This window comes from Grammomys surdaster, unplaced genomic scaffold (genome assembly GCF_004785775.1).
Source record: "Grammomys surdaster isolate TR1022 unplaced genomic scaffold, NIH_TR_1.0 128, whole genome shotgun sequence".
Classification (NCBI taxonomy): Eukaryota; Metazoa; Chordata; class Mammalia; order Rodentia; family Muridae; genus Grammomys; species Grammomys surdaster.
In genome coordinates, this window is record NW_021604586.1 from 7,049,592 (window position 1) to 7,073,217 (window position 23,626).

General features: G+C 52.0%; 1 protein-coding gene across 2 annotated transcripts; it reads left to right on the forward strand.

Annotated features, from left to right (window-relative positions):
• Nucleotides 1-4,868: 4,868 nt before the first annotated feature.
• Nucleotides 4,869-23,168, forward strand: Cpne7 (copine 7). 2 transcript variants are annotated; one of them, XM_028753042.1, is made up of 15 exons: nt 4,984-5,151; nt 7,125-7,307; nt 11,357-11,431; nt 11,676-11,750; nt 12,651-12,734; nt 13,379-13,468; nt 13,769-13,867; nt 14,507-14,593; nt 14,895-14,954; nt 16,215-16,348; nt 17,145-17,199; nt 17,658-17,709; nt 17,777-17,910; nt 21,351-21,587; nt 22,415-22,552. In XM_028753042.1, exons 1-15 carry the CDS (start codon nt 4,984-4,986, stop codon nt 22,550-22,552), a joined length of 1,671 nt encoding a protein of 556 aa, XP_028608875.1. The 2 variants fall into 2 exon arrangements, with proteins under 2 accessions (XP_028608877.1, XP_028608875.1); XM_028753044.1 differs by lacking the exons at nt 11,357-11,431; nt 11,676-11,750; nt 14,895-14,954 and having other exon boundaries at nt 4,869-5,151; nt 22,415-23,168.
• Nucleotides 23,169-23,626: the final 458 nt, after the last annotated feature.

Here is a 23,626-nt window from a genome sequence, read left to right on the forward strand (position 1 = left end):
AAAACACTGAAAAAAAAAAATCATGTAACAGAGTTGGAGAGATGGCTCAGTAGTTAAGAGCACTCGTTTTTACAGAGGACCTGGAGTTGGTTCCCAGCACACACGTGGCTGTGGTTTGTAACTTGGTCCATGATGGCTGGTACCATGATGACCTCCAAGGGCAGCAGGCACACACTCAGTGCACACAGATGCAGGCTAAGTTCTCATGCACATAAAATAAAAATGAACAATTCTTTAAAAAAAATTTTTGTCCTGTTGTATTGTTTCCTACCGTTTTGTGACTATATCTAAGATATCTAACTTTAAATTTTTATTTGTACAGGTGTTTTACATGCATGCTGTCTGTGCCCCACATAGGAGCAGTGTCCACGGAGGCCAGAAGAGAACATGGGACCCCTGGGACTGGAGTTGCAAAAGTTGTGAGTCTTCTAGATGGTCCCTTAATCCTGAGCCATCCCTTCAGCCCCAACAACTCTTGCTTCTCCTGCACAGGACCTAGATTCAGTCTCCAGCATCCACATGGTGGCTTGCAACTGTTTGTAACTCCAGTTCTAGGGGATCCAGTACACTCTTCTTGCCTCCAAAAATACAAGACATAAATGGTATACACACACATAGGCATAAATTTTTTGCAACCTACGTTTGTTTGTTTGTTTGTTTGTTTGTTTGTTTTTTGAGACAGGGTTTCTCTATGTACCCCTGGCTGTCCTGGAACTCACTCTGTAGACCAGGCTGGCCTCGATAGAACTCAAAAATCCACCTGCCTCTGCCTCCCAAGCGCTGGGATTAAAGGCGAGTGCCACCACTGCCCAGTGCAACTTACTTTTTTAAAAAAAGATTTATTTATTTAATGCATATGAATACACTGCAGCTGTCTTCAGACACATCAGAAAAGGGCATCAGATCCCATGACAGATGGCTGTGAGCCACCATGTGGTTGCTGGGAATTGAACTTGGGACCTCTAGGAAGAGCAGCCAGTGCTCTTAACCACTGAGCCATCGCTCAAGCCCCAGAAAACATTCTTTCAAGTGTCTGCTTTAGCAAGACATTCTTTCACCTGTGTGGCCCAGCAAACCATCATTTGTCATAACTGACTTTTCGCTGGGCAGTGGTGGCACATACCTTTAATCCCAGCACTTGGGAGGCAGAGGCAGGCGGTCTACAGAGTGAGTTCCAGGACAAAAACCCAAAAAACAAAACAAAACAAAAAAACAAAAAAAACCCTGACTTTCCAAAGAAGCCAAAAATTTCCACTTTATACACACACACACACACACACACATATGCAAACACTCATACATGTAAAATTTTTAAATCTTTTTAAAAAGAAAGCACCCAATCATGGTGGCACACACATTTAATTCCAGCACTTGGGAGACAAAGGTACATGGATTTCTCTGTAAATCTGAGGCCAGCCTGATCTACATAGTTCCAGGATAGCCAGGGCTACATACAGAGATCCTGTCTCATTAAGCAAACCAAAAGAAAAAAGAAAAGAAAAACTTCTTTTATAAAAATCAGCCAACAAAACAAAACCTCATCAACCAGTGAAAGTATTTTTGCATTTAAAAAAAAACAAACAAACCCTGGAGGGATAAATACAAAATGGTGATAGCGTTTCTGTCTGGGTGTTCAATTTTAAAAAGAATTTGCTTGCTTATCAGCTTTTTAACATTTCAACACTGACATGTGTTATTTCCTGTATGATAATAACAAAATATATTTGAAGGGAGGTCTCATTTCCTGTGTCTGGCCAGCAGAAAAACCTGGGGCAGCGGAGGCTGGGAACAGTAAGAACTCTGCCTAGTGCCGGGAGGTGGGGCGTGCCTCACCCTCCCTGGCCCTTAGACTATTGGACAGGCAATGAGGCAGGGCCACCAACCCAGGCATCAAGTAGATCAGGCAGCAGGGATACCAGCATGTCCCCCATAGTTTCTGTGTGCTTGTCTTTTAGTGCTGGCTGCAGTCGGGGCCACCAGGAGCCAGCAAACACTGAGCTAGCTTCCAGGAGGTTAATTACAACTTTAGGTCTGAGATTCCAGCTACCAAGCTTCTCTCTCTCTCTCTCTCTCTCTCTCTCTCTCTCTCTCTCTCTCTCTCTCTCACCATCTGTCACTTTCCCTACAGCTATGCTTTGTGATAGAAATGTCAGTGAATCCCAGAGTCCCCCAGACAGGCAGTTGACTTTGGATCAGCTACCGAACCCATTATTTTTTTCCAGCTTATTGTATTTTTAATTATGTGTCTGTGTCTCTGTGTGAGTACATGCATGTGCATGTTGCTGTCTGAGACAGCCAGCGGTGTCAGATACCCCTCGCTGTAGTAACAGGTGGTTATGATCTACCTGACACAGGCTCCAGGAACCGGACTCAGTCCCCTGTAAGAGCAATGAGTGTGTGTGTGTGTGTGTTTGTGTTTTGAGACAAGATCTTATCATGTAGCCCTAGCTGTCCTGGGACTCACTTTGTATACCAGGCTGGCCTCAAATTCAAAGAAATTCACCTGCCTCTTCCTCCCAAGTGCTGGAATCAAAATGTGTGCACCAAAACACTCATTGCTGTTTTGTTATTTTGAGACATACTCTCTTTATGTAGCCCTGGCTGTCCTGGAGCTCACTATGTAGACCAGGCTTACCTTGAACTCACAGCCTCTGCCTCCCAAGTTCTGGCATTGAAAATGTGTCCCACTACGCCTGTCTCCTCTTTTTTTTTTTTTTTGGTTTTTCAAGACAGAGTTTCTCTGTGTAGCCCTGGCTGTCCTGGAACTCACTCTGTAGACCAGGCTGGCCTCGAACTCAGAATCCGCCTGCCTCTGCCTCCCAAGTGCTGGGATTAAAGGATTAAAGGCGTGTGCCACCAACACCCGGCTTCTTCTTCCTCTTCTTCTTCTTCTTCTTCTTCTTCTTCTTCTTCTTCTTCTTCTTCTTCTTCTTCTTCTTCTCTTAAGTGAAGATTTGCTTGGTAAATTTATCTCTCTTTCTTTGTCTCGATGTCTGTTTTTCTGTGGTGTGTGTGTGTGTGTGTGAGTTCTCTTCTTCTACCAAGCAGGTTCCAGGAGGTTGTGAGTCTTGGCAGCAAGCACCTTGTTGTGCACTGAGCCTTCTCGTCAGCCCATGCTAAATTCTTTGGTGGTCCTTCATTAAAACAGAGCTGTAGGCCGGGCAGTGGGGACGCATGCCTTTAATCCCAAAACTTGGGAGGCAGATACAGGTGGATTTCTGAGTTCAAGGCCAGCCTGGTCTACAGAGTGAGTTCCAGGACAGCCAGGGCTACACAGAGAAACCCTGTCTCAAAAAACCAAAACAAAAAAAACGGGAGCTGTAGAACATACCCACAGGTTAGTGCTGTCCAACATCTGCCTAGAGTGTTGGAGGAATAAGTGAGTGGACACTGTGACATCAAGGCAACAAGTCTGACTGGGGGGACTTGGGAAAAGCCCAAAGGGCAGTGACCCCAAAGTGATCCCTTTTTGGGGAGTCCAGGGGTCCCTGTGGACATTACTGGTTCTTTGTGGGGCTGGGGATCTGCTTTGAGCCTTACCCTTTGGATTTCTCATTCTCTGCTCACGTTAAGTGCTGAGTGGCCAGGAAGTCGAGGGTCTGACCCAGAATGGAAGAATCCCAGGGAACCCCAGGCTCTAGGATGACCATGAGTCCCTGTGAACAGAAAGCCACAACTACACTCCCGCAAAGCAATAGTTGAACTACAGGTGGGTTCTCCCAACCCTGTAGTACTGAGAAGCCCGGGGGTACCAAAGCTGGACTAGCCCTGATTGGGGCCAGCTTTGGAGAAGGATGGTCTGGAACAGCCCCGGAAGCAGGAAGGTGATAGGTAAGCCTCAGGAAACGGTTTCCTGAAGCCCACAAGCAGAAGAGTGGCTAATGGGATGGGTATGTCCTTGGTCCAAGCTGGCGGAGAAGGTGTTGTCCCCACAATACCCTATCACCTTCCCACTTCAGTTAAAGCTACACTGTCTCTCACACTGACCTCTCACCACCCAGCCTCGGTGTTGACATCCTTTTGACCTCAGAATCTTCTGGAGTCTTGTTTGTTGGTGCTGAACACACCACACGACACCCCCACAGGCACATACACCCCGTCCTGTACTCTGGATCTCCTACTCCCTTCACCTCAATCTCCGCCCCAGCCGTGGCTTTTAGTCCGGTTTCTGCCCTATATTTAGGCAGAAATTGGCCAAGAGAATGGGCTGGGGGGTGATGGCTGTCGTCGCCAACACCTCCTCTTCCGAGTACCTTTCTCTGGGAGGGAGAGGGAGGGTACGAGAAGGAGGGGTAGTGAAGCTTCCCTTCCACCTGGGGGAACGGTTGTGGACGCGCCCGGTACGAGTGGCCCGGAGAGAACACTCCTAGTCCCTCTCTGACCCTCAGCCACAGGCCAGAGATTGGTGAGGAGCTCTCCTTGCCTATCCCTGGTCTGCAAATTCTGAGAAACAGGGACATCCTTCCTGCCGCCAGCTCGCCCCGGGCGAACACTGAGCTCCCACTAAGTTGCTCGTTGACTTAGGTGACAACTCCAAGAGGGACACAGGGCTTTGGTGCGATTCTGGGGTGCCTTGAGGCTGTCTGGACGAAGCAAACCCGGTGCCTAGGTTGGAGCAGTGCAGAGCCTCCAGAACCTTTGAGCCCTCTAGAGACACCACAATCCCACAGCTTGCGTGCAACCCAGACCCTATCTCTCAGCTCCAGTGACGGGACCGAAACCCCTCTCCGAGGGGCGGCTCTCCCGGGCTATCTGCTCCCTGCCAGGTCCCTGTGCTTTTCTCCGGTGGCCCCACCCCGGCCCCGCCCCTTCGCGGTCCCCTCCATCCCTTCCCCGCTGCATCGCCGCCCTCCAGCCCCCGCTCTGTGGCGGCCGCCCGAGACACGTGTGCCCGCGCCCGGCGGGCGTGCGGGGAAGCGCGGCCACGCCTGGTCCGGCCACCATTTCTCCGGCGCCCACCGGTTCGAGTGCGGAGCCTGAAGCATGAGCGGCGACTCGGAGCGCGCGGTGGCCCCGGGGGTGGTGCCTGCACCCTGCGCCTCGAAGGTGGAGCTGCGGCTGAGCTGCCGGCACCTGCTGGACCGGGACCCGCTGACCAAGTCCGACCCCAGCGTGGTGCTGCTGCAGCAGACACAGGGCCAGTGGCTACAGGTAGGGCGACCAGTGTGTCCTGGAGCTGGGCACCTGAAGACCTAAGTGTGAGTTGAGATTTTTGGGGTGCTGGCAAGGATGTTCCGAAACTGGGGATACCAGTGCAAAAGAGGAGGTGTCCACCTGCTGCCAGGAAGGGCAGGGCAAGAGCAGAGCAGCGGCAGAAAGGAACCTTGCTGGAAAGAGCCCAGAAGTGCGGCCGAGCCGGCCGAGGGTCTCAGCCTGGTGTCCTAGAGCAAGAGCGAAGAGCCCAGGCTAGACGAAGGAGCGCTGGAAGGAGTGCAGCTCAGGAGTGGGGACACTGCCTGAGGCAGGTATAGGGACTGTCTAAGGTCATAGGGTTCCCCCTCTATTGACTGCAGTAGCCATGAGCTTCTCGCTGGGGAAGCAGCGTGGCCAGTAGTGTCAGGGCTGCCAGCTACACATTGCTGGTTGGGTAGAATGGAGCTGGGCAGGGCTGGACAGGGACTCCATCGCTCAGATTTAAGACGGCCTGGTTAGAGGACTCTCCAGCCTACAACCTGTCTCCTCACTGCGACTTAGGAGAAATCGCAGATTGCATGCATTGTGGCTATGGTTAAGGACTGAAAGCCCCTCCTCGCTCCTTAATGCCCCCTGCCGTCCCAGATGTGAGTGCCTGCCTCCAGCATGGGGTTTTTCCACTGGCTACCCATAAACCTAGGGTAGCCAGGGTCTTCGGAAAGTGGGCTTCTCCGTAGTCACCAGTTCTCATTAGCCCCCAGAAGGGTACTGTCCGTGTTTTATAAGGGCTAGTATTTTCTATAGCCCGTGTTGTGGAGTATATAAACCACTTTCTCAGTTGCCAACTCCCATGGGACTGGCTTTATCTCAAGGGTGGGAAACAGGGGCTCAACTTAGTGAGGTCTAACAGGCATAAAAGACTTGAACCTGAGTCCCTACTCAAGCAGGAATGTCCCCTCACCCCCCAACAGCAGCTCTGAGCCACTGCTTGCCTTTGGCAGTCATGTGCAGGAAGGATTGGAGGAAAGCCAGGGAAGAGGTATCAGATAGATGCTGTGACTATCGTGGGGTATCCAGGGCACTGAGGATGTGCGGGGAATCCAGAGATTGAAGGAGAGGACATATCCTGGGGACCCCCCAATGGATGCGTGGCATCCCACATAATACCAACTCTGCTTCTCAGCGTATCTCTTAGATCTGGGTCTGAGAAATCCTGTGGTTCACTGCCCTAGTAGATAAAGGGCCTGCCCAAAAGCATGTGTTCATGACCCTAGAAGGTATTAAGGGGCTACTCTGCTGCAGGCTGTTTAAGGACCATCTTGTGACCCAGGTCCTCCCATAGTGTTGCCTGGCTTGATTGATGCCTGGTGCGTACATTCCTGGGACAAGACAGACAGACCCTTGTCTTGCATGCAGGAGTCTCCATGTTGAAGGGACTTGATAGTCTACTAGCTGAGATTTGTCACTGGTATACACTGGTATATGTTCTGAACGAGGGCGCTGAACTCAGTGAGAGAGACTGGTGAACCCAAGTCCCTTTACCAGGGAAATCCCTTTGCCACCAAGCTGAGTCCTGGGAGAAGGTCTCCACATCAGGCTTGCCTTGCCTAAGACTAGAATCTGATTCTCTCCTTGACATCCTGGTCCTTAGGCAGGACGCTGCTGGTCCCTGAGCCTCAGTGTTACCATCTGTAATGTGGACATAGGAAGGCAGTAGTGGGCACGAGATGAGAGAATGTGGAGAATCCGCAGCCTGTGTGGCCGGCTAGGGGAAGAGTGAGCTTTTATCCCAGGCATGCACGTGTCGCTGGTGTATGGTACGACCCTTCTGGGCGAGCAGCCCTGTATACGCAGGTGGGAACTGGGTCCCAGGGATGGAAAACAGGCTTGGAATGGTACAGGTGAGTGGGAGAGGGATGGCAGGAAGCCAGACCAATCTGTAGGGAGAGCCCACCCGTGGGGTTGGCTCACAGGACGGGGGCTTGTTGCAGGTGGACAGAACGGAGGTGGTGAAGAGCAGCCTGCATCCTGTGTTCTCCAAGGTCTTCACTATCGACTATTACTTTGAGGAAGTACAGAAGCTACGATTTGAGGTGTATGACACCCACGGGCCGAGTGGGCTGAGTTGCCAGGATGATGACTTCCTAGGGGGCATGGAGTGCACCCTGGGTCAAGTGAGTACCCGGGCATCTTGGACGGGAGGAGGGTACAAGCAGCTTCTGGGGCAGCGATGCTGCAGAGATGAGCCTCTGGCTCGCCCGCCTCCACCTCTTAAAAGCGCTCCTTTGTTTGAGGCAGCCCAAGCTGTCTTTGAAGTTGAGATCCTCCTGCCTCAGCCCTGAGTCTTGCTGTTGCAGCAGTGTACCAGCATGTCCGCCTTTCCTTACTAGCTGTTTTAGACAGTCTCCTTATGTAGCCCTGACTGACCTGTGTCTCATAGAGAGCCGTCTGCCTCTGCCTCCCAAGTGCTGCCATTAAAGGTGTGTGCCACCAACCCGGGCCCTTACCAATTTCTTTTTTGTTTGTTTGGTTGGTTGGTTGGTTGGTTTTTCCGAGACAGGGTTTCTCTGTGTAGCCCTGGCTGTCCTGGAACTCACTCTGTAGACCAGGCTGGCCTTGAACTCAGAAATCTGCCTGCCTCTGCCTCCCAAGTACTGGGATTAAAGGTGTGCGCCACCACTGCCCGGCTGCTCTTACCAGTTTTACTTCTTAATGACTTATTTATCTTATGTACAGGTGTTTTACATGCAACTACGTCTGGGTACCACATTTTTCCTGGGTCCTTGGAGATCAGAAGAGGGTATCAGAGACTCTGGAAGCAGAGTTACAGATAGTTATTAGCCTCTCTATGGGTGCTAGGAGACAAATCTGGGTCCTCTTGCAGGAGCAGCAAGTCTTCTTAACTGCTGAGCCGTGTCTTCGGCCCTCAGAGTTTTTGTTTGTTTGTTTTTTAAGAAGTATGTGTAAACACAGGACGTCATGTAGCTCAGGTTGCCCTTGAACCCCCTACGTAGCCAAGGATGATGTTAAATTTTGAATCCTCTTGCTTCCATATTTCAATTACTAAAACTGCAGGCATGAAACACTGTACCAGTTTTTGTTTTTTGTTTTTTGTTTTTTTCAAGACAGGGTTTCTCTGTGTAGTCCTAGCTGTCCTGGAATTCACGCTGTAACCCAGATCTGACTGCCTCTGCCTCCTGAGTGCTGGGATTACAGGTGTGTACCACCACTGCCAGGCTGTTTTAATATTTGTGAGCTGGGTTACATGCTCCTGTGTTCCCGTAGGCCTTTTCTAGCATGTCTACCCCTAGCCCCTTCTAGTCCTATCCAGAGTTGTGTTCTCACATGAGTGAATAAACATACAATGTTTCCTTAAAAATAGCCAGGTGGGTGCCGGGCAGTGGTGGCACATGCCTTTAATCCCAGCACTTGGGAGGCAGAGGCAGGCAGATTTCTGAGTTCAAGGCCAGCCTGGTCTACAGAGTGAGTTCCAGGACAGCCAGGGCTACACAGAGAAACCCTGTCTCGAAAAACAACAACAACAAAAAAATTGCCATGTGGGAATGTACCTCATTTGATAGAGTGCTTACCCATCATACATGAGGGCCCTGGATTTGCTGTCCCTTACACCACGTCAAAAGAAGTAGAGGCAGGAGGATCAGAAAGGAAGTCAAGGTTATCTGGAGTGGTGGTGCACACTTTTAATCCCAGCACTGGAGAGGCAGAGGCAGGCTGATCAATGTGAGTTCAAAGCCAGCCTGGTCTACAGAGTGAGCTTGGCCAGGGCTACATAGAGAGGTTCTACCTCAAAAAAACAAACTAAGGTTAGCTTCTGCTCTATGGTGAGTTTGGAACCAACCTGAATTAATGAGACAGTCTTTAAAGGAAAATAAAAAGAAGAAAGAACCTGGGAAATGGCTCACCGGGTAAGAGCTCTTGTTGCACAAACACGAGGACACAAGTTCAAATCTCCAGCACACTCACAAGCTTTGAGGGGTACAGACCAGGAATTTATTGGAGCTTTTTGGCCACTAGTCTAGCTCCAAGTTCTGTAAGGGACACTGAGTAAGAAAGAGAGTGAAAGACACCTGATGTCCTACTCCGGCCTTCACACACACAGCATGCACACACACATGTACACACACACACCCACTCCCTCCTACAAACTACATACTGTAGTACACGCCTGTGATTCTAATATTTGGGGGTTGAAGGCAGGAGGGTCAGGAGTTCAAGGCCGTCATCAGACACATATGAAATCTAAGACTTAAACCAATCTGAGTTACGTGAGATGCTGACTCAACATGAGGAAAAAAAACAACAATCAGCAAACAAAAAGAAAAAGAAAACCACAGCCAGCTGTAGTGGCTCCCACCTCTAATCCCGGCCTGCAGCAGACAGAGGGAGGAGGGCAGCTGCTCATTCCTCAGAAGCCTGGGCTGCATAGTAAGATCTGTCTTTAAAATCTCTTCTTCCCTCTCCCTCTCTCCCCACCCAGTCTCCCACTCCCACCCCCACACACTCTACACACTGTTCTGTCCGCACCTTGTGTTTGTCTCCTCATGAGCCTTTCCGCAGCAGCCTACAAGCCTTCCTGCGTCTGATGTGCACAGCTCAGTGGCAGCGTTTGCCTCTGACATCTTAGGTTCTGGGTTCTATCCCACACCAGGCCGCAGGCAGACTCCATGTTTTTCCCTGCGGCTGGGGTTGGGAGTGATGCATGGGGTTGACCATGAGAGTCCTAGGGGACTCCGCTGGCAGCTAGGAGCCATTGTCCTTGGCATTTCCTCCTCTGTTGCCCATGTGACAAACACTTCACTCTGCTCATGTGCTGGGCCACGTGGTCCAGCCTTCTCACCTGGCCACAGGATGTCCTTTACATTAAGGAATAGTTTGTAGATAACATGATGTGGCTGAGATGAACAGTTTCACGGGGCTGTCACCTGACGAGATGGGCATTTCTGTCACCCTGCAGGCTACCCTGTCTGGCCAGTCCTTTGGCTGTTTCTGTTTTTGAGCTTCCTGTATGGTAATCACATGGCCTGTTCTGGGTGTCTGGTTCTCCATTCCGACATCATGTGTGTGACTCATCTCCACTGCCTGGTCAGGGCTCCTTAGATCTTTTTGCCATCCCTACTTTATGTGACAGTGGCTGAGATGAAGGAGGGTACACGCCCTTCCAGGTTCCTACAGAAGATGGCACAGGTACAGACGCATGTGGACACAGTCACGGATGTCTTCACACGCATGCACACATACACCACAGTCCGGGCAGCACTGAGCTACATCTGCATATACAGGCATAGACATACATAGTCACATACAAGCTCTGTTCTTGACCACATCTGCATGTTGGCTCTGGAGTCAGCTTGGCCGACTGCTCAGGTGCCACGATCTGTAGCTGTTTTTACCATGCTCCCCCGGTGTCCGTCAGCTAGTAACAGATCTGAGTCAGCGGCCACCCCTGGATGTCAAGGTAGCAGCTACCATATAGGCCATGCTGGGCCCTCGAACACAGCATCTCCTCCACGGAGATGTGAAGGCCTTTTATTCAGACCAGAGCTCGCTGCCCAAAAGTGTTCACTCAATCTTGTCCCTTAGACTCTGTCCCCTACTGGACAGGTGATATGCCACGTGCAGCCTGGGTCTGTGTGACGTCGTCTCCCTCCTTAGGTTAGGAGTGCATTGCTCTATGGGTGAGCTATGTACCCAGTGGGACAGGCGAGGAAGAGAGGTCCGAGGCGGGAGACTAACTCTCCAGGAACTGAGCACTGGGGCCCATATCCTCATGGCCCTCTTTAAGCAGGCACCTGTGCAGAAAAGCCAGGTGTGAGCCTTCTGCCATCTTAGGGCCACTCTGACTCATTTGGGACAGGAGGGGTCCAGAGCTCAGAGCTATTTAGCCAGTCACCTTACAAGGCTTCTCATCCCGAGACCAACGAGTAGAATCAGGCCAGCTGTATACTGAGGTCCTGGCTAAGGGCTGATGGTTAATGTCCTAAGGCATCTGTTTCTGGTGCCCCTTGTGGTACGTGTGTACCCCACAGGCAGATGAGGGGAAGGCCCAAGAGTGATAGAAGTTGAGTCTCATGTTCAGACACCAGCAGAAAGGCCACTGGAGGCGAGGGGAGGTGGGGAGTCCAGGACAGCAGAAGATTGAGGCCAGGAGGCCGAGGGATGTCCTCTTTCTCTCTGAAGCTTGCCTAGCTTTCTTGGTTTCCAGATTGTGGCCCAGAAGAAAATGACACGCCCATTGCTATTGAGATTCGGCAGGAATGCTGGGAAATCCACCATCACGGTGAGGCGGCCCAGAGCTGCGGGGAAGGGTGTTTTGGGAGGAGGTGAGCAGGGAGGCCTCAGATGGACTGGAGCTGTGTAGCTGCCAGGAGAGACCAGAGCCCCCTCAAGACCAGTGGCAGCTGAGGCAGGGGGATGCTGTGTAGCTTTCAGGAGAGACCAGAGCCCCCTCAGGACCAGTGGCAGATGAGGCAGGGGGATGAGACCGATGGCCTGGAGCCCATGAGTTTCCTGTCACACACCAGGTGATAGCAGAGGACATTTCTGGGAACAACGGCTACGTGGAGCTCTCCTTCCAGGCCCGGAAACTGGATGACAAGGTAAGGCCAAGATCCCCTGCGTGCTGGCCTCCGAGCCTCCTGCAAGCTGACTCATGTGAAAGCCTAGCTCCTGCTCAGCACTGGCCTCTGAGCTTCAGAAAACAAGTGACGTGATAGTTGTACGAGGAGCCATTGGGGTGCCGCTGTCACAGTCCTGGTCACTACGTTTAATGTTAACTGTTACACAGTTATCACAGACATGGCTGCCACCCTCCCAGCTACACACACACATACGTACACGTGTACACACACATACACATATAGGCACACACATACACACATGCACACACACATACACAGACACGCACGCACGTGCATGCACACACACACATGGCACACACTGCCATATTCGGTAGAGAGCTTGGTTCAAATCACACCTTGGCATGTGACCATCAGACTGCCTCCAGCAGGGTACATACATATTTAATGACAGGGAGAGAGTCCCAAGGAGGACAGAGGTCACTGTCTTGAACTGGGACTGAGCCTGGTTCATTGGCTCCTCGCATGGGTCGGAAACTGACCGTGTGTAGGCACTCATCTTCCTTGAGATACTTAAGCTGGGACAAGCGAGGGTGGGTGAGGCGTGAACAGCTGTTTAGACAGGACTAGCAGGGTGAGGTCTGTGGAAACACACCTGGGGACAGGCTAAGGAAGTGTCCCCATAGGTGAAGCCAGTGAAGGCTCCAAATGGTGAGTCCTTACCAGTGCAGGCTCTCAGGGGGGGGGGTGGGGGGCTGTTTCCTTCTCACTTTATGCCTGGGTAACCGGGAGCCCTGGGGAGGGAGTGAATTCCTAACCTGCAAAGCATGAAGCTGGCAGGCATCCAGCCATAAGGGACGGAGCCTTTCTCCGGCCCACAGCTGGCTAGCCCCCTTGCCAGCACACCCTCTGCTGCCCCAGGACCTCTTCAGCAAGTCGGACCCCTTCCTAGAGCTGTATCGGGTCAATGATGACACGAGTGAGCAGCTGGTGTACAGGACAGAGGTGAGCTCACACTGCCTGACGATAGAGGGGCTTCAGGGATCAAATGAGGTGACGGGAAAAGGGCCCAGCATCCTCCCAGATGAGGGACAGGGAGATACCATGATCCTGTGGCTGGGGGGGGGGGGCTGTCTTTACTTCTAAGGCCCTGTACTCTCTTTCGATGGATGGCGCAGCTGGCTGGATTGGCTCTCTGTCCGCCCAAATTTAGCGTGGCAGCTTTGTTGTTACCCGGTCCTATTTTTAGGGCTACCTGCTTCCTCCAGCAGGGAAACAGGATTTTAGTTACAGCGGGGAGAGATTTCCCTTTTGAGACAAATTAATTTGAGTGAAAAGAATCTATTTAAGGAGAAAACAGCCCAGGTGGCTGGCGTGAGGCTGAAGCTATTAGGGTCGGGGTGGAGGGAGTGGAGACCGGGAGGGCCTGGGGTGTACCAGTTCTGTTAGGAGCCTGAAACAGGCCAAGTCTCCTGGTACCCAGTCTCCATGGGGCAGGATACAGGCTACCACCCAAGCGCTCCTGCACAGCTGAGACTCTGAGAGCCCTGTACCACAGCTAAGGGACCTTTGACCTAAGGATTCCAGAGCTCCCTGGGGCCCTAGCTCTCTTGGGGTTCCCACCCATGTCAGTCTTTTCTGGCCCACAGGTAGTGAAGAATAACCTTAACCCCGTGTGGGAACCCTTCAAGGTGTCCCTGAATTCACTCTGCAGCTGCGAGGAGACACGGCCTCTGAAGGTGGGGATGGAGTATGAGGAGGGCTGAAAATGGGGTCGGGGTTAGAGTGGGTGGGGGAAATTAGGGGCGTGGCCACGGGGCAGGGCCAGGGCAGGGGCGTGGTCATGGGGCGTGGTCATGGGGCAGGGCCAGGGCAGGTGTCCAGTTCCTCCAGACGGGCTGAGTATTTGGAGAGTGAGGGTCTGTGGCTAAGGGAAGAGCGAGGAGCAGCAATGATAAAATAAACGACAGCCTGCCCAGGGCTGGGAGGGCCTCAGGTCCTCCGAGGAACACCTCCACTGAGAGGCCTGGGCTCCCCAGTGCCTGGTCTGGGACTATGACTCTCGAGGAAAGCATGACTTCATCGGCGACTTTACCACCACCTTCGCAGAGATGCAGAAGGCCTTCGAGGAGGAGCAGGTGAGTTGCTGGCCCATCTCGGGCCACACAGGTTCTGACTTGTTCTAGTGGGTCTCTGGGAGGCTAGTCATTCTACCCCACCCCAGAGAAGGCACGAAGGTGACAAAGAGCAGTGACATCCACCATGTGGCCAGAACAGGGGCCTGCAAGCCAGTGACCGCGTGAGCAGCCATGCACTTCCGTGTGTCAAGGTGGGAGGGGTGCCCTTCTTGGGACCTGCCTAACCCTCTGTAGCTGAGGGGTGGGGGGGGAGAGTCTCCCTGGGTTCTTTCTTGGGCCCTGGTGTCCGCGAGGAAGACCTGCAGGCTCAGAATATGGCTGACCTATAGGCCAAGGCTGCAGCGTGTGCAGGGTCTAACCTCGGGCGTCTATCTTGCTCATACCCTCATGTACATGGCTGGTCTCTGTTCCACTGTGTGCTTGATTGTTCCCCTATGAAATGGGTATGTCCCCACAGAGGCCATTTCTGGCCATCCACGGGCAGCATGGGCCTTGTACGACGCACTGTTGGAGACAGTCTTGTGGAGTGTGAGGTCCCCAGCAGGACTGGGACATCCAGGGGTTCCTGCCCTTGTGGGGGAGGGGCCGGAGTACTGCTGCTCTGGATGGAGTTTCTGCCTGTCCTTGTCCCTGTCCCAGGCCCAGTGGGACTGTGTGAATGCCAAGTACAAACAGAAGAAGCGCAATTACAAGAATTCCGGCGTGGTGATCCTTTCAGACCTGAAGGTGAGCCTCGGTCCTGCCCAAAGCCCCTAGGGAGATGGGTTGGTGGGGTTAGCTTCTCCAAGTTAACAGATGATTCTCAAAGGTACAGTTCTGAGGTGCGGTGGGTTTCACTGTGGGGTCATGAAATACCTGGGAAGGGTGAGGGAGGTGGGGGTGGGGAAGACTCTCCCACAGACTTCAGTGCCTAGGGGAGAGATACCCAATAGGCTCCCTCCCCCACTGACACAGACCTGCTTTTCTGGATGGAGTAGCATGGGGTGGGGGATTCACAAGTGGCTTTGCCAACCGCATTGCCTGGAAGCTCCACAGGGTTCACTCCTTCCTGGATTACATCATGGGTGGCTGCCAGATCCACTGCACGGTGAGTCTGTGGGCCCCGCCCCGCGCCCCACGTGTTGCCCCCAGCCAACTGGGCAGGAGCGAACAGAGAGTGTCAGGTTCCTAGGTGCTGTCTGTTTTCATCTATATTTCCCCGTGTCTTTCCTTTATGCCGACGAAGGAAAAGATGCCAGGGTTCAAGACCAGTTCAGGGCCACCACCACCCCCAACAGCAGTGTCCAGGGCTTCCCTTCTACAAAATTATAGGGACAGGAGAAGAACAAAAAACACCTTAAAGAAGAAAACAGGAGTGAGCACTTAGCTAATGAGAACTGTAGAGTCCATCTGACTTAGCCCTGGGAAGATCAGAGAAGGTTGGGGGGGCAGGAGGCAGGCCATCACAGCCTCCGATACCTGTGATCACACACAGCTATGCTGGGCTGCTAAACTGAGAGCCACACCCAAGGTGGACTTGAGATGATGAGGTGGCAGGCACAGAGGGGACCATAGCAGTTAAGAGAGGAGTGTTTCAGCCGGGTGGTGGTGGCGCACGCCTTTAATCTCAGCACTTGGGAGGCAGACGCAGGTGGATTTCTGAGTTCGAGGCCAGCCTGGTCTACAGAGTGAGTTCCAGGACACCCAGGGCTACACAGAGAAACCCTGTCTTGAAAAACCAAAAAAAAAAAAAAGAGAGAGAGAGAGGAGTGTTTCCATGAGAGAGAGAGAGAGAGAGAGAGAGAGAGGAGTGTTTCCATGAGCCTGCTCCTCTGAGGGGAGTCTAGCTCAAACATTCTCCCCGAGGACAGGTTCACTGGCATCCTGGGATTCCAAGGGTGAGACTTATGGTCCCCAGGGTCTGGGGAACCCCTCATTTCCTAGGGTAGAGTGAATAGTTCCAGTGAACAGTCTAGCTTGCACAGAGCTGGGGAAGCTGAGATGCTAGGCTTTTGACATTAAGCTGGACTTGGGTATCTTGTGGCTGTCCAGTGTGTGTTTGTGTGTGTGTTTGTGTGTTTGTGTGTCTGTGTGTTTGTCTCTGTTTGTGTGTGTGTTAGTGTGTGTGTGTGTTTGTCTGTTTGTGTGTGTTTGTGTGTGTGTGTCTGTGTGTTTGTCTGTGTTTGTGTGTGTTTGTGTGTGTTTGTCTGTGTGTCTGTGTTTGTGTGTCTGTGTTTGTGTATTTGTGTGTGTGTGTGTCTGTGTGTGTGTGTCTGTGTGTGTGTGTGTGTGAGAGAGAGAGAGAGAGAGAGAGAGAGAGAGAGAGCGCACAGGTGCGCAGTGAAGTCCATCCTCCTGGCCCCTGCAGGTAGCCATCGACTTCACAGCCTCTAATGGTGACCCGAGGAACAGCTGTTCTCTCCACCACATCAACCCGTACCAGCCCAACGAGTACCTGAGGGCGCTGGTGGCAGTGGGCGAGGTCTGCCAGGATTATGACAGGTGTGGCCCCACCCGTCTCTCTGGGCCAAGTTGGGCTTGGGGGCTCTTCTGAAGTGGTGCTATGATTGACACCTGATGTGCGGGAGAATGAGCTCAAGCAAGAAGGGGAAGAGCATCTTCCCAGTGATCCCACAGGGAGAGCATCTTCACAGCGATCCCACAGGGAGAACATCTTTCCAGTGGTCCCGCAGAGGCAGACAGTAGACCCAGTAGACAGGCAGCTCAACTGAGCTTGGGTACAGACCCTTCAGGGGATGGGCGAGGGATGGGTTATGTCTCTAACATGGCCACATACCCTTTCACTGTGACCCAAACCTGAGCATAGGTTGGAAATAATTTTATAGGGCAGAAAAAAATGCAATCGTAGAGGTTGGGTGGATGACTGACTAGGAAGGGGCTGACGGCAAACCCAGATGGTCTGGATTCTGAGCTCCATACCACGACCCAGACCTCCATCCTGATCTCCCTGCCCATGGAACTCTCCCTCTCTATGGGAGAACAGAGAGTGTAGTGGGGCAAGGTAGGTGCCCACAACCCACAACCTTAGGTCAGGGTTCTTAAGTCCGGGAGCACCGGAAAGAACCGGAAGCAGCTCCCAGCCTTCTGGTGTCAACTCTACCGTTTCCTGCCTGTGCTGTGGACGGTCTCAGCTCACTTCCCTAGTTTCCCTCTGTGGCATGCCTGTAATCCCAACTTCTGACCCAGCAAGGCCCAGGCCTCCTAGTCTGTCTCCGGTGTCCGCTTGACTCACCTGGGGACCAGGTTCCAGGAGCCATCAGTTTTGCCTCTTTTCCAGTGACAAGCGCTTTTCTGCTTTGGGATTTGGAGCCCGGATCCCTCCCAAGTATGAGGTAGGAGAGCCCTAGGCTGGAACCTCTATCCTTACTTCCACCCTTCTGCACCCCAGGAAGGAGTGTATTGGGGTATAAGAACTCTGGTTGCCACCATTCCCTTTTGGGATGGGGGTGGAGGGAGGGGAGACCCTGGCCTCTGGGTCAGAGACTGACTGTTGGCCCCTTAGAACCATGATGTATGTTCTTACCAGAAAATGACAATTCAACTTCTTACATAGATGCTGGTAGGAGAGGGGAATTATTGGTTAATGTATCTTAGAAGTCGCAGTTACTATTGGATCCAGGCACTAAAGTAATTGCCCGACATTAGTTTGTGTGTCTGTCTGCCTCCTTCTTGGCTTCCTCTCTCCGCGGAGGTCTTTTTAAGTGAGCCTGAGAAGCAACAAATCAGCTTCTCCTAGTACGTGGGGCTCAAGTGTCCTGGGAAGGTCCTGTCTGACTCTTGTCCCCACCAGGTGTCCCACGACTTTGCCATCAATTTCAACCCCGAGGATGATGAGTGTGAAGGTAGGAGCTGGAGGTGGGTTTGGCATAGTGTTATATCGGGCCAGGCTCACCCCTCTGTTCCCTACAGGAATCCAGGGCGTGGTAGAGGCCTACCAGAACTGCCTGCCGAAGGTCCAGCTCTACGGCCCCACCAATGTGGCACCCATCATCTCTAAGGTGGCCCGCATGGCAGCAGCTGAGGAGCGCACGGGGGAGGCTTCTGTAGGTGACTGGGGACAGGGTCTGCATGCATCCAGCTGTGCCACCAGCTAACTGTGTGCGTAGTCGTGGTGAAGCGCTAGGGAAGAGTCCAAAGCAAAGGCAGCCAGGCAGTACAGGGTGGGATGAGGAAAGGGTTCAGGTCGGCAGCTGGTGGCTCCCTCAAAGCCCCCAGGCAGTCTGTTTTTAATTCAGGCAGAAGACTGAATGAATCACTTCAATGTCAGCCCTTGTCTATCCAGGGTGGACGCTGGTCTGCCTCAGTTTCCCCCCAGTCCCTCTGCACCCCTGCAGGCGTCACATAGCAGCTTTCTTTTAGGCATCCTCAGTGTGCACATTTACCTCAGGATTGTCTTCTGCTCTTTGTAGCAGGCCCCTGTGTGTTGCCGAGATGACGCAGCTGGCCTGCTGCTTTCTCTGAATTTTTCATTTTGAAAAAAAAAAATGTCGTATTTACAAGTGACCAGACTAGAGCATGACTTCTGGCCATCCACCAGGTCATAGTAGCTATTGGCTTTCTTCCTTTCCCTCTCCCTCCCCCATCCCTGGTCCCTTTTATCCTCTCCTCCTTCCCACCCCTCCTGCCTCCATCCCCTTCATGTATGTATGCATTAAGTGTCCTAAACTATTTAAGAGGCCATAGCTTAATGTCGCCTTCTCCTTAAATGTCCTTGTTGCTCATGTCTGCAGTGCGGGTCTTGTTACGTCACATGTCTGGCAGGGCACGGAAGGCAGCCCCTCCTGCCATCTAACCCTACCAGGTCTCTGCTCTTATCTGTCCCCAGATCCCCCCAGGAGTGGTCTGATTTAGACTTTGCTTGTCCTCTTCATCTTGGCCCACACAGACCCTCTTGTGACCCTTCAGACTCCACCTCGAACTACCAGAGTCTGGTCATGAGTAGTCCTGGTGCCCAAGAGCACTCTGAGGGGTGGGAGGAGAGTGCAGAGGGCAGCAGCTTTGTCTTCTGTAAGGGACTGTTACACACAGTAACAGTGGAGTCTTCTCTGGGCCTGGCTGTCAGGATTCCTTTGTACTCCAGGAAGGAAGAACTCCAACGGATTTCATCCTGGGTTCTAGGCAGTGCTGTCCAGAGTGGACAGATGTGGTGAACCTAGCCAGTTTGTCTTCTGATAAGTGCCTGCCTTTTTCAATAACTTTTATGCTTTTTGTTTTCCTTGGAAAAAAACTTTTTTTTTTTTAAAGAATTGAAGTCTCATAATGTTTTCCCAAAGTCAGGAAATTGCCAAGTGCTGCTTGTGGGGCTGCTAAGGGGCCAGCCGTGCAAGTCTGTTGCCCCGAGCTTGATTCCCAGAATCCACGTACAGGGAAAGGAGCAAGGCAGAAGAGTTGGACCCTTAAAAAATAAATAAATAAAAATAAAAATAAAATAATATAAACAAAATAAAATAATCGCTGGGCGGTGGTGGCACACGCCTTTAATCCCAGCACTTGGGAGGTGGATTTCTGAGTTCGAGAGTTCGAGGCTAGCCTGGTCTACAGAGTGAGTTCCAGGACAGCCAGGGCTACACAGAGAAACCCTATCTCGAAAAACAAAAACAAAAACAAAACCCTATCTTTAAATGCCCAGTTTGAGGACATTCTCGCATTTTGCAAATACCGTTTCAACTTCTTTTCTTACTTCGCAAGGAAACTCTATACCTGCTTGCTTATGTGATTTGACTGAATGGTGCTTTTACAAGTCTCAGTTCTATATACACACGCATTTTGTGTGTGAATGTGTGTGCACACACATGTATGTCTGAGACACACTCTTATTTATCTCAGGCTGACCTTAATCTTGCAGTTCTGCTGCTTCGGCCTCCTGGGTGCTGAAATTACAGTTAGTTTTATTTTTTATTTGTTTGTCTCTTTATTCATCAAGACAGAGTCTTGCTATATAGCCCTAGCTAGCCTGAAACTTTCTTTGGAGACTTGACTGGCCTCGGATTTGTAGCAATCCCTGTGTCTGCCTCCTGAGTGCTGGGAATTCAAGTGTGAGCCCCCACTGCTGGCTAACTTTGAGTGAATCCTCTGAGAGCAGATTGTAACTCTGACCCTCAGACATCAGCATCTGTGTCCTAAGATCAAGGACAGCCTCTTACAGCCCCCAAATCACTTCTTGTTACCATAGTATAAGCATTGCCTTCAGGAAATTCATTTTTACTTTGTGCTGGGGTGTTGAGCCCAGTTTTTACATGGTAAGCAAAAACATAAACTTTGTTGCCAGCTAGAAAAGTTTTGTTTTCTTTCTAGTGGGGCTTGTTTGTTTTGTTTGGTTGTGTGTTTTTGAGACAGGTCCACACTCTATATAGCCGAGGCTGGCCTGGGACTCACTATGTAGCCTAGGCTAGCCTCACACTTATAGCAGTTTTCCTGCCTCACCCTCTTGAAGGCTAGAATCACAGGCTCCAGCCCTCCCCCCCCCCACATAGTTACGTTTATGGTTTCTGTTATTATATGAGTGATTTGCCTGTGTGTTTGCAGAGGGTTGTGAGCTGCCATGTGGGCGCTGGGAATGAACCCAGGTCTTCTGTGCTCTTAACTGCTGATATTACACGTGTATGAATTTCTTGTATGGCTATACACTGTGTGCATGCAGTGCTCATACAGGCCAGAAGAGGGCGCTGTGTCTGCTGGAACTGGAGCTACAGATGGTTGGGAGCCACCATGTGGGTGCTGAGAATCAAACCCAGGTTCTCTGTAAGAGCAGTCAGTGCTTTTAACTGCTGAGCCCTCTGTTGTCTCTGTATGTACTCCTGGCTGGCCTGGAACTCAGGGATCAGCTTCCCTCTGCTTCCCTAGTGCTGGGATTAGGTGCACACGCACCACCACATCTAGCTAGGTATTGTTTTTGTTTTTTTTTAAAGATTTATTTATTTAATGTATATGAGCATCCTGTCGCTGACACACCAGAAGAGGGCATCAGATCCAATTACAGATGGTTGTGAGCCACCACGTGGCTGCTGGGAACTGAACTCATGACCTTTGGAAGAGCAGACTGTGCTCTTAACAGCTGAGCCATCTCTCCAGCCCCTTGGGTATTGTACTCTTGACAATGAGAATGGACTTCTGTTTGAAACACTTCCCACTCTTGTCGTTCTTGAAGCACCCTGGTGTCGGGGTGTTGGGGCCCTGTCCATGCAGGAGTCCTCCCTCTGGTATGAGACCTGGGTTCAAGCCCTGATTAGGTGGTCTTGTCTGTAAAGTGGAGTCTGCAGTCCCGTAATGGGTGGAGCAGGTTTACTCTGCATAGTGGCCATTTGTAATTTATGAGTATGATTGTCGCGAGTATTGTGTTGTGGTTCAACAAAAACAGCCTGGGCACTGCAGAGGGGCCCACAGCAGGCGATCCTCCAGGTGGGGGGACTGGAGCGGGGTGTGCTGTGTGTGACTTTGGGAGGACTCAGGGACCAGCACCCCCACTTCCTTCTGATGCCTCCAGCAATACTACATACTGCTGATCCTCACGGACGGTGTGGTGACGGATATGTCGGACACTCGAGAGGCCATCGTGCGCGCCTCCCACCTGCCCATGTCCGTCATCATCGTTGGGGTGGGCAACGCTGACTTCACGGATATGCAAATCTTAGACGGGGATGACGGAGTCCTGCGTTCCCCACGGGGCGAGCCTGCACTCCGAGACATCGTCCAGTTTGTGCCCTTCCGTGAGCTCAAGAATGTAAGTGGCTGGAACGGGGACCGCATTGAGAGTTGGACTCTGGGGGGCAGGGCCCCACTGTTCCGCGCATGCGTGGCTTCCTTGCTCAGGATAACCCACACTTCTTATGTCAGGCAGAAGAGTAGGCCCTGGGGATGGCTCCTCTTCTATCCTGACGCCCACCTGAGCAGTGAACTTCTGACCCTAAAATCTATGATGGAGAGAGGGCATTGCGGGTTCTGTGGACCTGGCGCAGAGCTCCCCATGCCGACTCTCCAGTAAACATGTCACGTGGGCTCTCCCACACAGACATTGCAGGTTTTCTTTTTTTTTCTTTTCTTTTTTTTTGTTTTGTTTTTTTTGTTGTTGTTGTTTTGTTTTTTCGAGTCAGGGTTTCTCTGTGTAGCCCTGGCTGTCCTGGAACTCACTCTGTAGACCAGGCTAGCCTCGAACTCTTGAACTCAGAAATCCGCCTGCCTCTGCCTCCCAAGTGCTGGGATTAAGGTGTGTGCCACCACTGCCCGGCGACATTGCAGGTTTTCATGAGAGAGCATGACGGTGCACCTGCGCATGGTGACCCCACGTTAGTTACCTCCTGTCGTTTCCTGCTGTGCTGGGAGAGATGTCCCCAGCACAGATACTGGGGACAGTTGTAGGCACCTCCATCGGTTAACGCTAGGACAGTCTAGGGGCTCCGTGGTTGCATTTCCAGTCTGTGTCCTTAGTAGCTCAACTGAGTGCCAGGTCACATGTCCCTTAAGTAGATTTGAGTCTTGGGACTGTGACCCAGATAGGAGGATGAGGATACAGAAGTCCCTCAGAAGTAATCATGCTCTCTCTGAACCCAGGCATCCCCTGCGGCACTGGCCAAGTGTGTGTTGGCCGAGGTGCCAAAGCAGGTTGTGGAGTACTACAGTCACAAGGAACTGCCCCCTCGAAGCCTTGCCACCCAGACTGGAGAGGCTGGTGCCAGCTCAGCGCCATGAGGATGTCAGGGGAGGGGGCTCCGAGCAGAACTTTCATCTACAGCATCTCCTGTGCCCCCAGAGACCCCTCAGAAGCTTATCACCCAGTCCACTCCTGTGTTCTGCTGGCCTGGGTCAGTGGCCTGTTCCCCAAATTGAAGAGATCCAGGCCTTGTGGTGTGACGGAAATCAGCAGCTCCCCCATGTCTGGGCCTCCCTGCACCCAACAGGCTCGGAGCAGGGTATTCTGAAAGAACTGAAGCTACAAAGTTGCTCTTCCCCTTCTTGCTTGAGCGCACCTCTCCTCACATCAGGTGTCAACCATAGCACCACTTCAGAAGAGGCCCCAAGCCCAACTTGCCCCAGAGAGATGGATGGGACCATGCCTGTCATAATCCTGGCAGCTCAGCTATGGATATGGTGAAGGGGTGACCGACCTGGAGAATCTTGTCATTTGATCCTGTGGTGAGAGGCAGTACCCCAACTCTTGAGGACACCTATATCTAGGCACTTTGTCCCCATAGGTTTCTCTGTCCTATCTGGTGCCGCTCCAACCTGTGGCCATACCTGAGACCCTGGGGCCTGCGGGGTCTGTGGGAGGCAGCTCTGGGTATAATAAAGTCTCCCTCCTTCACACAGCCTTTCTTGCTTCAGGGGATCTGGTGTGAACGTCTCTGGAATCAGGTTCACCAGGTCACCCACACCAGGCAGGATTGTGGCCCTGGGCTTTAGGTAGTCCCCTCAGGAGGGGAAAATCAGCCCTAAAGTGACTTTGGCTTGCACCCAGGACTCACCATGTGCCACAAGCTGTCGGCTGAGGGCAGCTTCCACCTGTCTGAGTGGGGGTGGATTTTTAATTGAGATTTCCTCTCAATTATCTTGTCTGAGAAAAACAAATTGTCCCAACCCTGAATCAGACCCACCCACCTATCAATCTATCTATCCACTCTGGGACTATTTTTAGCTACTGATTCATCTCCTGTTAAGCCCGGATAATAGGCATCACCATGGTAACCTGGCTACGATTCCGGAAGGGCCGGTGGATGTTGGTCCCTTTGGGGACAGAGAGGACACTAGAGAAATCTGCCTTCCATA